At 41.3% G+C, this 12034-nt stretch overlaps 1 protein-coding gene across 1 annotated transcript in view; it reads left to right on the top strand.

Moving 5' to 3' along the window:
- Window positions 1-12034, top strand: part of LOC109928402 (cadherin-related family member 2-like) — a 148791-nt gene that overhangs the window by 75487 nt on the left and 61270 nt on the right. The window contains exons 20-23 of the mRNA XM_048593969.1: window positions 1435-1484; window positions 3206-3366; window positions 6466-6568; window positions 11565-11653. Of these exons, the coding sequence (XP_048449926.1) occupies window positions 1435-1484; window positions 3206-3366; window positions 6466-6568; window positions 11565-11653 (403 nt within the window). The remainder of the gene's footprint in view (window positions 1-1434; window positions 1485-3205; window positions 3367-6465; window positions 6569-11564; window positions 11654-12034) is intronic.

Raw genomic sequence — 12034 nt, 5'->3', positions numbered from 1 at the left:
AGAGAGAGAATGAAGAATGGCTTCTCCCTCTTGTGGTTGACCTGTTTCCCTGTCATTGTGCAGAATGTCAATCTTGGCTGAACGTGCAGTGGAACTGAAAACACACAGCTGCATTGGAAGTAATTTGCAAAATCTGGTGAAGTGCTGCTAAGGGCTACTCTGTACTGGATCATTTCCATGTGCAGTGGACAGTTTCTTGGCATTTTGCGTACGCTTCATTTGTGTTCAGAGCTTTCTAAACTGTTTTCACAATGCTGATAGATTGCAAGGAAAAGGCCAGACATCAGAGAATGAGAAACAAAAGCACAAAGTGCTGGAAACACTCAGTGATGCAGTCAGCATTTGTGGAGAGGACAGATGAGTTTGTAGACCCTTTCACAAAACTGGAAGAAATTATAGTTGAAAGGATCAGGGCAATGGGAAAAAAAAAGGAAAACACAAGAGAATATGTTAGGTGCTTAATTGGAAAGTAAGAAATAGTTAAATGGCTCTGGTGATATGCAGGATATATGAGGCTTTTTTTTCTGCTGAATGTTTTAAGTTAAACTTTTCTAGGTGATCTTTCAGCATTGCTTCGGATTTCTTTTTTGTAAAAAGGATTTTTATTCAGGTCATTGATTCTTTTCTAATAACCTCCTGCATTTAAATGAAGCTTGTGCATTCAAAGTGTTCCTTATTGTCTCTGTACAAGCACCTTCTTTGGGTGTTGATAACAACACTGCTGTTCCCACGAAAGACTCATTGCTATTTGGCAAAAACGTTATTTGTTCAGACCCAATTGGCAGAAACTGTTGGCTTTTTGTCTCTTTCTGGACACCATCTTGTGCCTTCATTATCAGTAACGTACAATGTCAGATTCACTTGTATTTGTTAGCATGTATCGTAATACACGAAGAAGCTCATTGGGCTAATAGATCCATATAACAAGAACTAGCTTGTCTTAATTTGCTGCCGGCTGTAATTTAAGTGAATTATTTCCACAAATGACTGTCTTTATACATCTGTAGTGTCTGTAAATTATTAGCACCCAGACAATATTTAAGGAACTGCAACAGGATTTTAATATAATATTTCTTTAAAGAATTTTATCAATTTAAGAAGGATTAATAATATGAAACTGAAAATATATAATTCACTTGGTCATTATTAACGTGCTTGATATTCAATTATGCAAATTTTCACAGGTCTTCTGATTTTCCAGTTATAGTTCATCCCATTAGGGCACTAGTCCCACTGAAGGAAATTCTAATTTGTTAAAGTGAATGTATCAATTACTTTAAAAATGTATTAATCATCACCTGTCTCTTGACTGCAGGCTGAGTGATTTATATCTACACCTGCACTTCTTTAAAATAATTTAATCAAACTATTGCTAAAAATAAAAGTACTAATTTATCAAAAATAATTTAATACCTGATTCTGGTTTCTCTACAGTTGTTCTATCTGAATTTATCATTGATGGTTTAGAGGTTGCAGTGTTTGAGGTAAGATGTTTCTACTTTCATTAGCTTTGCAAATTTTGCTTGAGCTGAGGGGCTGGATTTTGGCAATGAGTGTGGATAACTCAGGTTAGGAAATTTCCAGACCCAACTTGGTAGAAAGTGACTTGAAACATGAGATTTCTATTTCAACAGGATAGGAGTGAGTGGGCTGTGGGATAGACTCTAGACAGTCATGGGATTGGACAAATGCACTGTGCATTGAATTTCATCCTCACTTCCCCAGGGTGGGAAATATGAGCCAGGACTGTTTCTCCCACTTCTGTAGGACGTAATAACAGTTGTTTTGAGGTTTGTTAGACTCTCAAATCATCGCCCTCACATATCCGATCCCATACACTCTTTATGGGTTTTCATACCTTGCATACCAATTCATCAACACCTGATACCCCTTATATCCTCCTTGCCAAGTCCAAGACCACTCACACAGTAACCACCATGGGCAGACCTCAGGAACTGCATGAAATTGATAGAAATACATTTCTAATGATTGTAGACATCTCTCGCTTGTACATACACCTTGAAAAAAAAACTCCTGCCCATTAGGCCTAATCATAGTTTTTAAATCTCTTCAAGTGGATAATCACTTAAAGAAATAAATAAGCTTCTATTCAGATATCATATCAAAAACAGCGAATCTTATAATAAGCTGTTTAATTTTACCAGTGAAGGCTGGGGTCAGAAGGGGAGCTTTGTCAGATTAGATAGTTTCAGGTGAGGAGATGCATGCCCCCTTTCCACATCTCCAGGTTCAAGGAGGCAGCTCATCACCAACTTGTTAAGAGCAATTAGGAATGGGTAGTAAATGCTAGCCCAGCCAGTGATGCCCACATGAATTAAGTTTAAAGAAAAGCATTCTCCTTGGTCGCTTGGTCTCTTGATCTCTTGGTCGTTGACAAGACCCCTGACACCAGAAGTACCTGAGTTCCTCAGCACTGGGGGCTGCATTTAGTCCCAGCAGTGGCCACCACTTCTGAAGTGGGATCCATTCCACTCGATTTAGAGGTAGAAGCCTCATTTTGAAACAATTAATACTAGTCCCAGTCTTAAAGGAGTAGCTGTGGAATTGTGGAGTAGGATCCCCCTGGTCTTTGGACTGGGGTTGTGGGGAACACAGCACCCTGAAAAGATCCAACCTTTAAGACCCTCCATTGATGAAAACCCTCTTCTCACAAGTCATCTTCTAAAAGAGAGGAAGTGGCCAATGGGACTCGGACCCATGCTGAAGGGAAATTCTGTTCCTTATATTTTGTTTTAACAATTTAGCAGTTGGACCCAATTTAACAATTTCTTATTGAGATCCTATAGCCAAAACAAAATTGGCCCATTGGCTCCATTTGATCCACCTCAGAGTAAATTTATGGGTTTGTTAGTATTTCATGTAATGTGCACCTATCAAGTTTCATTATTCAAACAGAAATCAGATCGTGGCTTTGGAAGTGAGCAATATAGATTTATGTTTTTAATAAAAGTAAATACCACTTGTAGATGATTAATTATATGAGTCACTGCTGCCTGCACGTTTCCCTTTGTCCCAGTTATGTGCATCCAAACGTTTTAGCACGTACATACAGATGTATTGGACTTGAATGTCTGATTTGTCCCTCTCCACATAGCAAAGCTTCACTGCTGTAAATTACACATATAGATGTCAATCAGATGCACAAGTATTTTGACAATTCTAACATTTCAATGTGTATATTTAGGCCACTGACTATGATGTCGGGAAAAATGGCATCATTACATTCTCCATTGTGGAAGTCATTTTCTCTGCAGCGGATGCACCACCAACAAACAAAACAGTGGCAGAGTCTTTTTATATTCAAACCTTTTTAAACAGCAAACACTTCTGGCGGGGCAGTCTACGGTAAGTAACACCGCACTCGGACTTTTGGCATTATCGATGAGGGGGCATAAAACTAATTGACGGGAGAAATCACAATCCGTGATATTGGCATCCAAACATGTCTGACCTGGGTTTTAGCCCCTCTTACTTCCCCCTCACCCAGTCCCCATGGAGAATGGCAGGCAGGTGGGTTCAAATGCCTGTAACATGGTCCTCACCAGTGGCATGTGCTGCACATACGTCCCTGCTAATTTAACAGATGCGCTTTCAGTAACCTCATTCAGATTCAAAGGTAGAGGTTTAACACATTGCCCAGCCCAATAAAGCCCCTGTCCCAAGCATGGGGAAGAGAGCATCAGCAGGATTGTGGTTGGAGACTTGAATGTGGGAGCTGCAACCCCCAAAATATTGAATTCACAGCCATTTTGACCTCCCTTGCAGCCAGCGTCAAAATATCAGGGCCAGCAGTGGTGTGGGCAACCAATGCTGACCCCACCAGGGAAATTGGCAAATCATAACAGCAGAAGTGTGAAACATTTCGTTTGCTGCATTGTTTTTTATTCCTGCGTTAGCCTCTTTTGGAGAGGGGGAGTAGGGTAGTAGGAGGAGTGCTCCTACAAATTGCCCAAGGAATCTGGGCCTCCCCTGACTGCTTTCACATTGCAGCCTCTTTCTCTCATTTTGCCAGGGATTTGTGCCCACAGTTTCTTGGCTGCAACTTTCGAGAATGTCAGCGAGAGCTGGGTGAACATTGAAGTAAGATGTGGACATGCAGGCTATTTAAAGAAGGGCAAAAATGGCTGGCACCTTGTGTAACCCTCTTGTCCTGAGTTACAATGGGGACTTAATTAGTTTGTAAGAAATGCCTTGGTTCTCTCTTTTAATTGTGTCAGCCATTCATTTAAGTTAGAAAATCAGACGAAGAAATTCCATTCAAGCACAAAAATTGAGCAGACTTAATGGGCCGGATGGCCTTTTTATGCTATATGTCTATGGAATGATTGCTCCTACACTGACAGCATACAGTGCTACATTGTGCTGCTGGATTAAACTAAAATGTCAGTGGTTATTTCTTGCAGTGTACAGGAAAAACTTTTCAAAAAAACCTCACTGCTGCCTGGAACCCACAGTAGAAAATAATTGTCAGAAATTTGTTCATTACCTGTCGAACAATTTAAATACTAATATTTGCAAAGCAACAGAGAAAGATTAACAACAAAAAGGGCAGCATTTCCAATGATCCATCATTGAACAATTAAGTACACACAATCTTACCCTGAAAACTGTAGGTTGAATGAGCTCAAGGATGGTGACAATGATTTGTTATGAACCATTATCTCAATAAGCACAACTATGGCAAATTATTGCATTTATATAGCACCTTTGCATAAAATTACATGCAGCACAGAAGCTGGTCACTTGGCCCAACTAGCCATTCCAATTGCATCATCTCAGACTTTTAGTCAATCTACCTGTTTCCTTTCCTTCCTAACTACATCAAATTTCTATTAAAGTAAATAAAAATAATTTATATTACCACTTTTCAATAATCTACAATTAATTTTTATTGTAACCTTAAATATTGGAAATCTGCCACTGAGATTCTGTTTTAAACTGTAAATCTTGAAAACATTTAGCATTCGGGATAGCATCGATTATGTGCAAATGATTGGTCTGTTTTATCCCTTACTGCTGACAAAATTGCGTTTCTGCAGAAGCTGACCACTGGAGAGTCTCAATTTCATCCTGTCATAGCAAATTCCACATTCTTAACACTTTTTCTGCTGAAAGAAATTTGTCTTTGTTTACTGCTTGCATTTATGACCCTCCACTATACAGCATGCCAAGACAATTCACAAGAGAGCCACCAAAGAATATTTAATACTGTTCCACATGAGAAACCATTAGGACGGGCCATCAAAGACTTGAGGCTGGATATTATTGTGCACTTCTGTGGTTTTGGTAGTTTGGGTGGGAATGTAATATTGTTCAGGTAGCTAGCCTATCAACTTTCCACTCACCCCCATCATAGAGAGTGGACACGTGCTAAAAATGACATCCCACCCAGTAAATGTAAATGAATAATTAAAAGCTCAATTGACCCCAACAACACACTGCCTATGTGGTAAAATGATTGGTATGGGTAGGCTGGCAGGAGTGGGTGTATTTTTTTGAAAAGGTAAGATCAGTGGGAAATAAAGGATGCTATCTTCAGTATAGTGCCCTTTACCCATCAGCAACAACCACACCACCCCCCCAGAGAAGTTATACCCACTTCCTTCCTGGCTACAAAACTGATACGCCTACTGCCAACTCATTCTCAACCTCCTGAAGTGCTATAAAAAGCCTGATCCAAAGTTACCCACTAAACTCCTTCAGACCAGGATCCATTGGCTCTCCTCTGTGTGACTGTCTGTACCTCCAGGCAGTATCCACTGAGGAGCCCTGGCACAGGCCAGACTGCAGGAGCTGACGGCTGATCAGATTGACTGGCAGCTCGAAATGGGAGGATTTCCACCCATTGAGGGTTGGAATTGTACCTGCCCACAGCCCGTTCTGGGCCAGTCAGCTGGCTGTGGGCTTTTTTTTCCAGGGATTGCCATTCAAAATCACTCCCCCACCAACAACCCCCCACCCCACTCTCAGGAATTTTTGGTCCTTGGTTTTTAAGGAAATTCACGAAGAGGTAGAGTCAAGAAGAGTTTAGGGAAGGGAACTCCCGAGCTCAATGCCCAATGCCAGCTGGAGAATTGGCCACTGATGGTGGAGCAAAGAGATCTAGTTGGATGTGCAAGAAGTCAGAAAGAAAACACAGTATCTGGAATAATAGATCGAGTGTATCTGACCATCATAACACATATTTAGACTCTGTGGACCTATAGGCAGCAAGACTCTGCCATTAGCCTTGGTCCATTGCAATACCCTTCCCTCCAACCCAGGTTGCACTCTTGAATGTCCTTCTTAAATGTACTTTGTCTGATCTTCTTTAGCTGAGCATATGCATCTTTTTCCCAATTGCTGGTGTCCAGTAGCTGCCACTCTGGTGGACCATACATCCAGGAGGCAGAATAGTGGCCTTCCAGTCTTAGCAACTGTTTGTGTCTTTCTTTTAATCTCAAGAATAAGAAATCATTTGGACTTTACACTGAAGGGAGGCTGGAAGGTAAAAGTTGCTGCCACTGATGGAGGATTACCCAACAACACTGTTCATCGCCTATTAGAAGTAAGTCTGTATTTCACTGGCAATCTTTGTCTTTGAATTCTGGAATTGAAAGCATATGATGTGCGGTGATAATGATAGGGTAAATTTCTTTGGTGATTTTTTTTTGGCTGATGGTATTGCAAGTCTGTTCACCAAGATTTCTACAGCTTGACATTCCTTCTTACATTTTCAATGCTGTCTTTGCCAAAATCTACAGCCACAGCATCTCGACATTAATGATCTTGAGAACTTCTCCCTATCCCCATCACCTCAAAAAGTGCAGACTTTGAAACATTCAGGACGTTGTCCATGTAACTGAGAACACATTTCATGCATCCTTGCTCCTTCCTATTTCATATTTATTTGTTGTTCCTCAATGATACAACCCAAAGACATGAGATCCCACAGATTCATTGAGAGCGCTTAACTCCAATTCATTACCATGCCAGCACCCTGTCTCTGGTATGTCACAGACTGCTTGTCTGACACTTAAGCCGTATGGACGCCTCAGCTTATTCAAAATGGCATTGTAGTTCTGGAACCAGAGATCCCACCTTCATTTCCGAAAGGCATTTTTTTTTTGTTGATAGGGAAACAGAAGCAGAAAAAAACTCACACAAGTGGAAGAACACAAACTTAGTAGGTCCATTTGAACACAGTGCTGAGTTCCAACAGATCTCATTTTTGTTGGACCAAAGGCCATATCCTGCAGTTACAAATTGTTAGAGTAGTCATAAGTGCTTTAAAGAATGGTAAGGCATGTGAAACTGTTAAGCTGTCCAGTTATTTAAACATTCAGCCCTTTAAAAATTGAAATGAAAAGCCCGTTGAAATAGCTCTGCAAAGCCCGGTATCCTGTCAATCAGTTACCCTTTATTTACATCTGAATAGTACATGACACAGTTCCAGCTCACTCAGAGTTGGGTTCCTAGAGTGAGCAGAACCTCTGACACTCCAGTTTATATCTATCAGCCAGGGCTCACTGATTGGACCAGATTAACAGCCCCAATCAGGGAACTCATTGTGTGAAGTCCACCTGGCTGACCTTGTTCCAGTCACTACACCTGTATATATCTGGTGGTTGAAAAATATTGGCACTTGCAGTTTTAATAACTATTTGTTGACAGAACCCTAAGAACAAAGAACAATATAGCACAGGAACAGGCCCTTCCGCCCACCAAGCCTGCACTGTCTGTCTACTTACTGCTTGTACATGGTTTCTATGCCTCAGTTCACCTCCTATTCATGTGTCTATCAAGATATGCCTTAAACATTGCTAACATCCCTGTTTCCACCACCTCCACTGACATTGAGTTCCAGGCACCCACCAACATCTGTGTGAAAAAATTTCCCCACACTTCACCTCTAAACTTTTCCCCTCTCACTTTGAACCTGTGCCCTCTTGTAGTTGACCTTTCCACCCTGGAACAAAGCCTCTGACTATCCACCCTATATACGCCTCTCATAATTTTGTAGACTTCTACCAGGTCGTCCTTCAGCCTTTGCCTTTCCAGTGAAAACAATCCAAGTTTATCCAACCTCTCATCATAACTAAAACCCTGCAGACCAGGCAACATCCTGGTAATCCTTCTCTGTACCCTCTCTAAAGCATCCATGTTCTTCTGGTAGTGTGGCAACCAGAACTACACACAAAATTCCAAATGTGGCCTAACTAAAGTTTTATACAGCTGTAAGATAACTTGCCAACATTTATATTTGATGCCCTAGCCAATGAAGGCAAGCATGTTGTATGCCTTCTTGACCACCTTATCTGCCTGTGTTGTGTCTTTCAGGGATCTGTGGGCCTGTACGCCCAGATCCCTCTGTATGTCAATGCTCTGAAGGGTTCTGCTATTTATTGTATAATTCATACCTGAATTTGATCTTCCAAAATGCATCACCTCACATTTGTCCAGACTTGGGGGCAGCATGGTGGCTCAGTGGTTAGCACAGCACCAGGGACCTGGGTTCAATTCCACCTTGGGCGACTGTGTGGAGTTTTCACAATCTCCCTGTGTCTGCGTGGTTCCCTCTGGGTGCTCCGGTTTCCTCCCACAGTCCAAAGATATGCAGGCTAGGTGGATTGGCCATGCTAAATTACCCATAGTGTTCAGGGATGCGTAGATTAATTGTGTTATGGGGTATGGGTCTGGGTGGAATGCTGTTAGGGTTGGTGTGGATGTGTTGGGCCAAAGGGCCTATTTCCACACTGTAGGGATTTGATAATTATTCTTTAAATTCCATCTGCCTTTTCTCTGCTCAATTCTGCAATCTAAGTGCTAACGTTGTGTTATTACAACATGACAGCTTCCAGAACAATAGGAGATGTATATTCACAATTTGATTTATAGTTCCAAGAGATTATTAAATGATTAGCTGACATTGGTGTGGAATTATGAATACCAAGAATTAATTTTCAAGGGATTAAGTACATAAGGGAATTCAAATGTATTGAGTGGGTTTTCATGAATGAGTTTTTTTTTAATTATAGTAAGGTCTGTAGTAGATACTCGGAACATTATTCACCGCAGCATGGCTTCCAAAATATATTGTGTGATTTGACATGTTGTGGGTAAGGACAGAGAATGTTAACAGGGTGGCATGGATGAGTAGGCTCTAAATTAGAATGCAGGCTATAGGGGACATGAGGGTGATTTTATTTATTATTCATTCATGGGATGAGGCTATCACTGCTTAGGCCAGCATTTATTGCCCATTCCTGCCAGGGCAGTTAAAAAGTCAATCACATTGCTGTGGGTCTAGAGTCACACATAGGCCAGACCAGGTAAGGATGGCAGTTTCCCTAAAGGACATTAGTAAACCAGATAGGTTTTTCCCAATAATGGACAATTGATTCATGCTCATCATTAGACTCTTAATTCCAGATATGTGGAGGGATTCAAACCCATGTCCCCAGAACATTACCTAGGTCTCTGGATTAATAGTCCAGTGATCATACCACTACACCATTATCTTCCCTCTGGAGAGGCATTGATTAACATGAAGGGATGAGGGTCTATTTGGCATGTGTGGGAGCATGGGTTGGCATGATTGGGCGTATATGGGAATGGGAAGTGGATGGGGTGTGAGGGGTGAGTCATAGAGAGCCTAATATTTAATAAAACACTGGCGCAAAGACCTAATGAACTGTATTGGGCCTTGAACCAGCCTGCCTTGGCACTTAATAAAAACCGAAAGAACTGCAGACACTATCAATCAGAAACAAAAACAGAAGTTGCTGGGAAAGCTCAGCAGGTCTGGCAACATCTGTGAAGACAAATTGGAGTTAATGTTTCGAGTCCGGTGACCCTCAGAACCCAGTTCTGAACCTCAGTTCTGATAAAGGGTCACCGGACCTGAAACATTAACTCTGATTTCTCTCCACAGATGCTGAAACGGTCAGTCATGCATTTATTATACCAAGACTCGGCTGTCCCCAGTGCTCTCCTGGTCAGCCTTCCATCTTTCACCTTCTGTAAGCATGAGTCCATCCAAAACTCTGCAACCTGCATCAAGTCCCTTTCACCCCTCACCCTGCTTTCTGACTTAGCTTGCTTTCTGGTTTTACAGTATCCCAGCTTTGATATTCTAATCCGCATTTTGAAATGCATCCAGGGCCTCAGTGGGAATTTACTCATTGTACATTATCAACACGCCCAAGGAGTCCAGGAATCTTGACCAGAAAGTACTGTGGCCTTATTCAGAAAGATGTTGGAGGTGATCCCTTGTTCTCCATTGTAGGAAAGCTAAATTATTGCAGGAAGTTATGGTTGTTTTCCAATGACTGAGTTGGCCTCTACATTGACTGTAAGGCCAGTAGACCCAGGTCTCATTCTGCTTGCTACAAGGTTAGCTGCACCAGGGCCTTCAGTCCTTAGGGATATTACCCCAAGCCATATCTCCTTCTAATCCTTGATTGGAGTGGGTAAAAGCTCCAAAACAGTTGTTGCAGAAATAGGTAAAAAGAGGTTGTGCTGTTTATAGCACAAACTCTATTACCCTATTTCTATTCATAAATATTTAGGAAAGGATGTTATGTGCTCACTGGCAAGATTACAGGCTGTGGAATAGGGGAACTGTAAAATCACCCAGGTAGGCTTCCAACTGCTCTTCCATGTGCCCACCCCAGCTGACTGTAACTTGACAGAGGGACATTTGAGGCCTGCGCCAGCCTGCATGCCCCTTATTCTGATTGAGGCCCTTAAATGACCGAATAATGCTTTGGGGCCATTTCCTGTCCTACTTCAATTTTGAAGTGAGCAGGAAGGAAATCCGCCAGGTCGCGTTGCCGAGTTCTCAGGCAGGAAGATGTTGCCTCTCACTAGAGTCTCCTTTCCACATCCAATACCCCGCTCCCTCCAAGATCTGAGTCACTTTTGACCTCTCCATCAAGAACCCTATGTTTCTCCCACCAAACCCCACCCTCCCCCCGCCACCAAACAACACTTCCCGGGCCTCGACTCCACACCTGCCTTGGGAATGGACTGCTCACTGATCCTATATTCTGCAAATTAACATCTGAAGACTTCTTATAGTCCCAGTTCTAACTGCCCTGGCTGCTTGGACTACAGAGGTAGTAGCCAATCAAATTGTCCAGCAGTTCCCTAAGGAGGGACTTCCTCTTGAGCGAGGGTCAGAAGTCCCACCTTCAGTCAATTAATGCACCTCATCGTACTTGTGTGGTTGTGTTCCCACTGACTCTTTGGGTGCTGTAGCAGGAAATGCTACCATCCAAAAACTTTTGTCCTTAATTTTCCATTCAGTTCCAAAATAATAGCATTAGAACAAGACTCCAATGTGGAACTTAAGTTTTAGAAAACTTTTGAATAAAAATTTTAGTATGATTAGTGTAAAGGCTTATTCTGTATTAGCCTTTATTTTACAGGAACATATCTAATTTCCTGCACTTTAATGGTACCCTAAAGATACTTATTATTATACCCGTACATTTTGGTCAGATAAAAATTAGTGCAATGTACAATTACCATGTATAGCTCATCAAATATTTTTGCTTCAGGTCTTTGTCGTTGATGGGAACAGTAAGCTACAACTAATTTTTGACAGTCCGCCAGGAAGTGTGCTTCTTAATGAGAAAAAGATACTGAGGTAGGCCACAGTGTTATGATCCCAGTTGAAATTATTATTGGACAAGTCAGATCACAGTCTGAAATACGGCTTGACAAATCATTTATTTTTGTTATGTTATAATGAGGAGGTGTCTTCCTGGGTAGAAGCATGTAAGATTTCATTCTAACAATAAAACAGAAGTTTATTAAGGAAAACAAATGAAGATAAAATAGAATACAGCAATCTATTTACTCATAATACAAATTCAGAGAGTTTTAAACACACAGTAAGGGTATAATCATAAAACACACTTTAGAAATTTTTTTAAAAATCCCTTATACACTATTAGCAACAAACCTTATACAGTATTCACAGCAAAATTATGTTCTTTAACATATCTGCACATTTAAGTAACTTTAA

Source organism: Rhincodon typus, chromosome 3, assembly GCF_021869965.1.
Source record: "Rhincodon typus isolate 14 chromosome 3, sRhiTyp1.1, whole genome shotgun sequence".
In the NCBI taxonomy this organism is placed as follows: domain Eukaryota; kingdom Metazoa; phylum Chordata; class Chondrichthyes; order Orectolobiformes; family Rhincodontidae; genus Rhincodon; species Rhincodon typus.
Note: the sequence above shows the minus strand (reverse complement) of the source record. Positions and strands in the feature narration are given on the sequence as shown.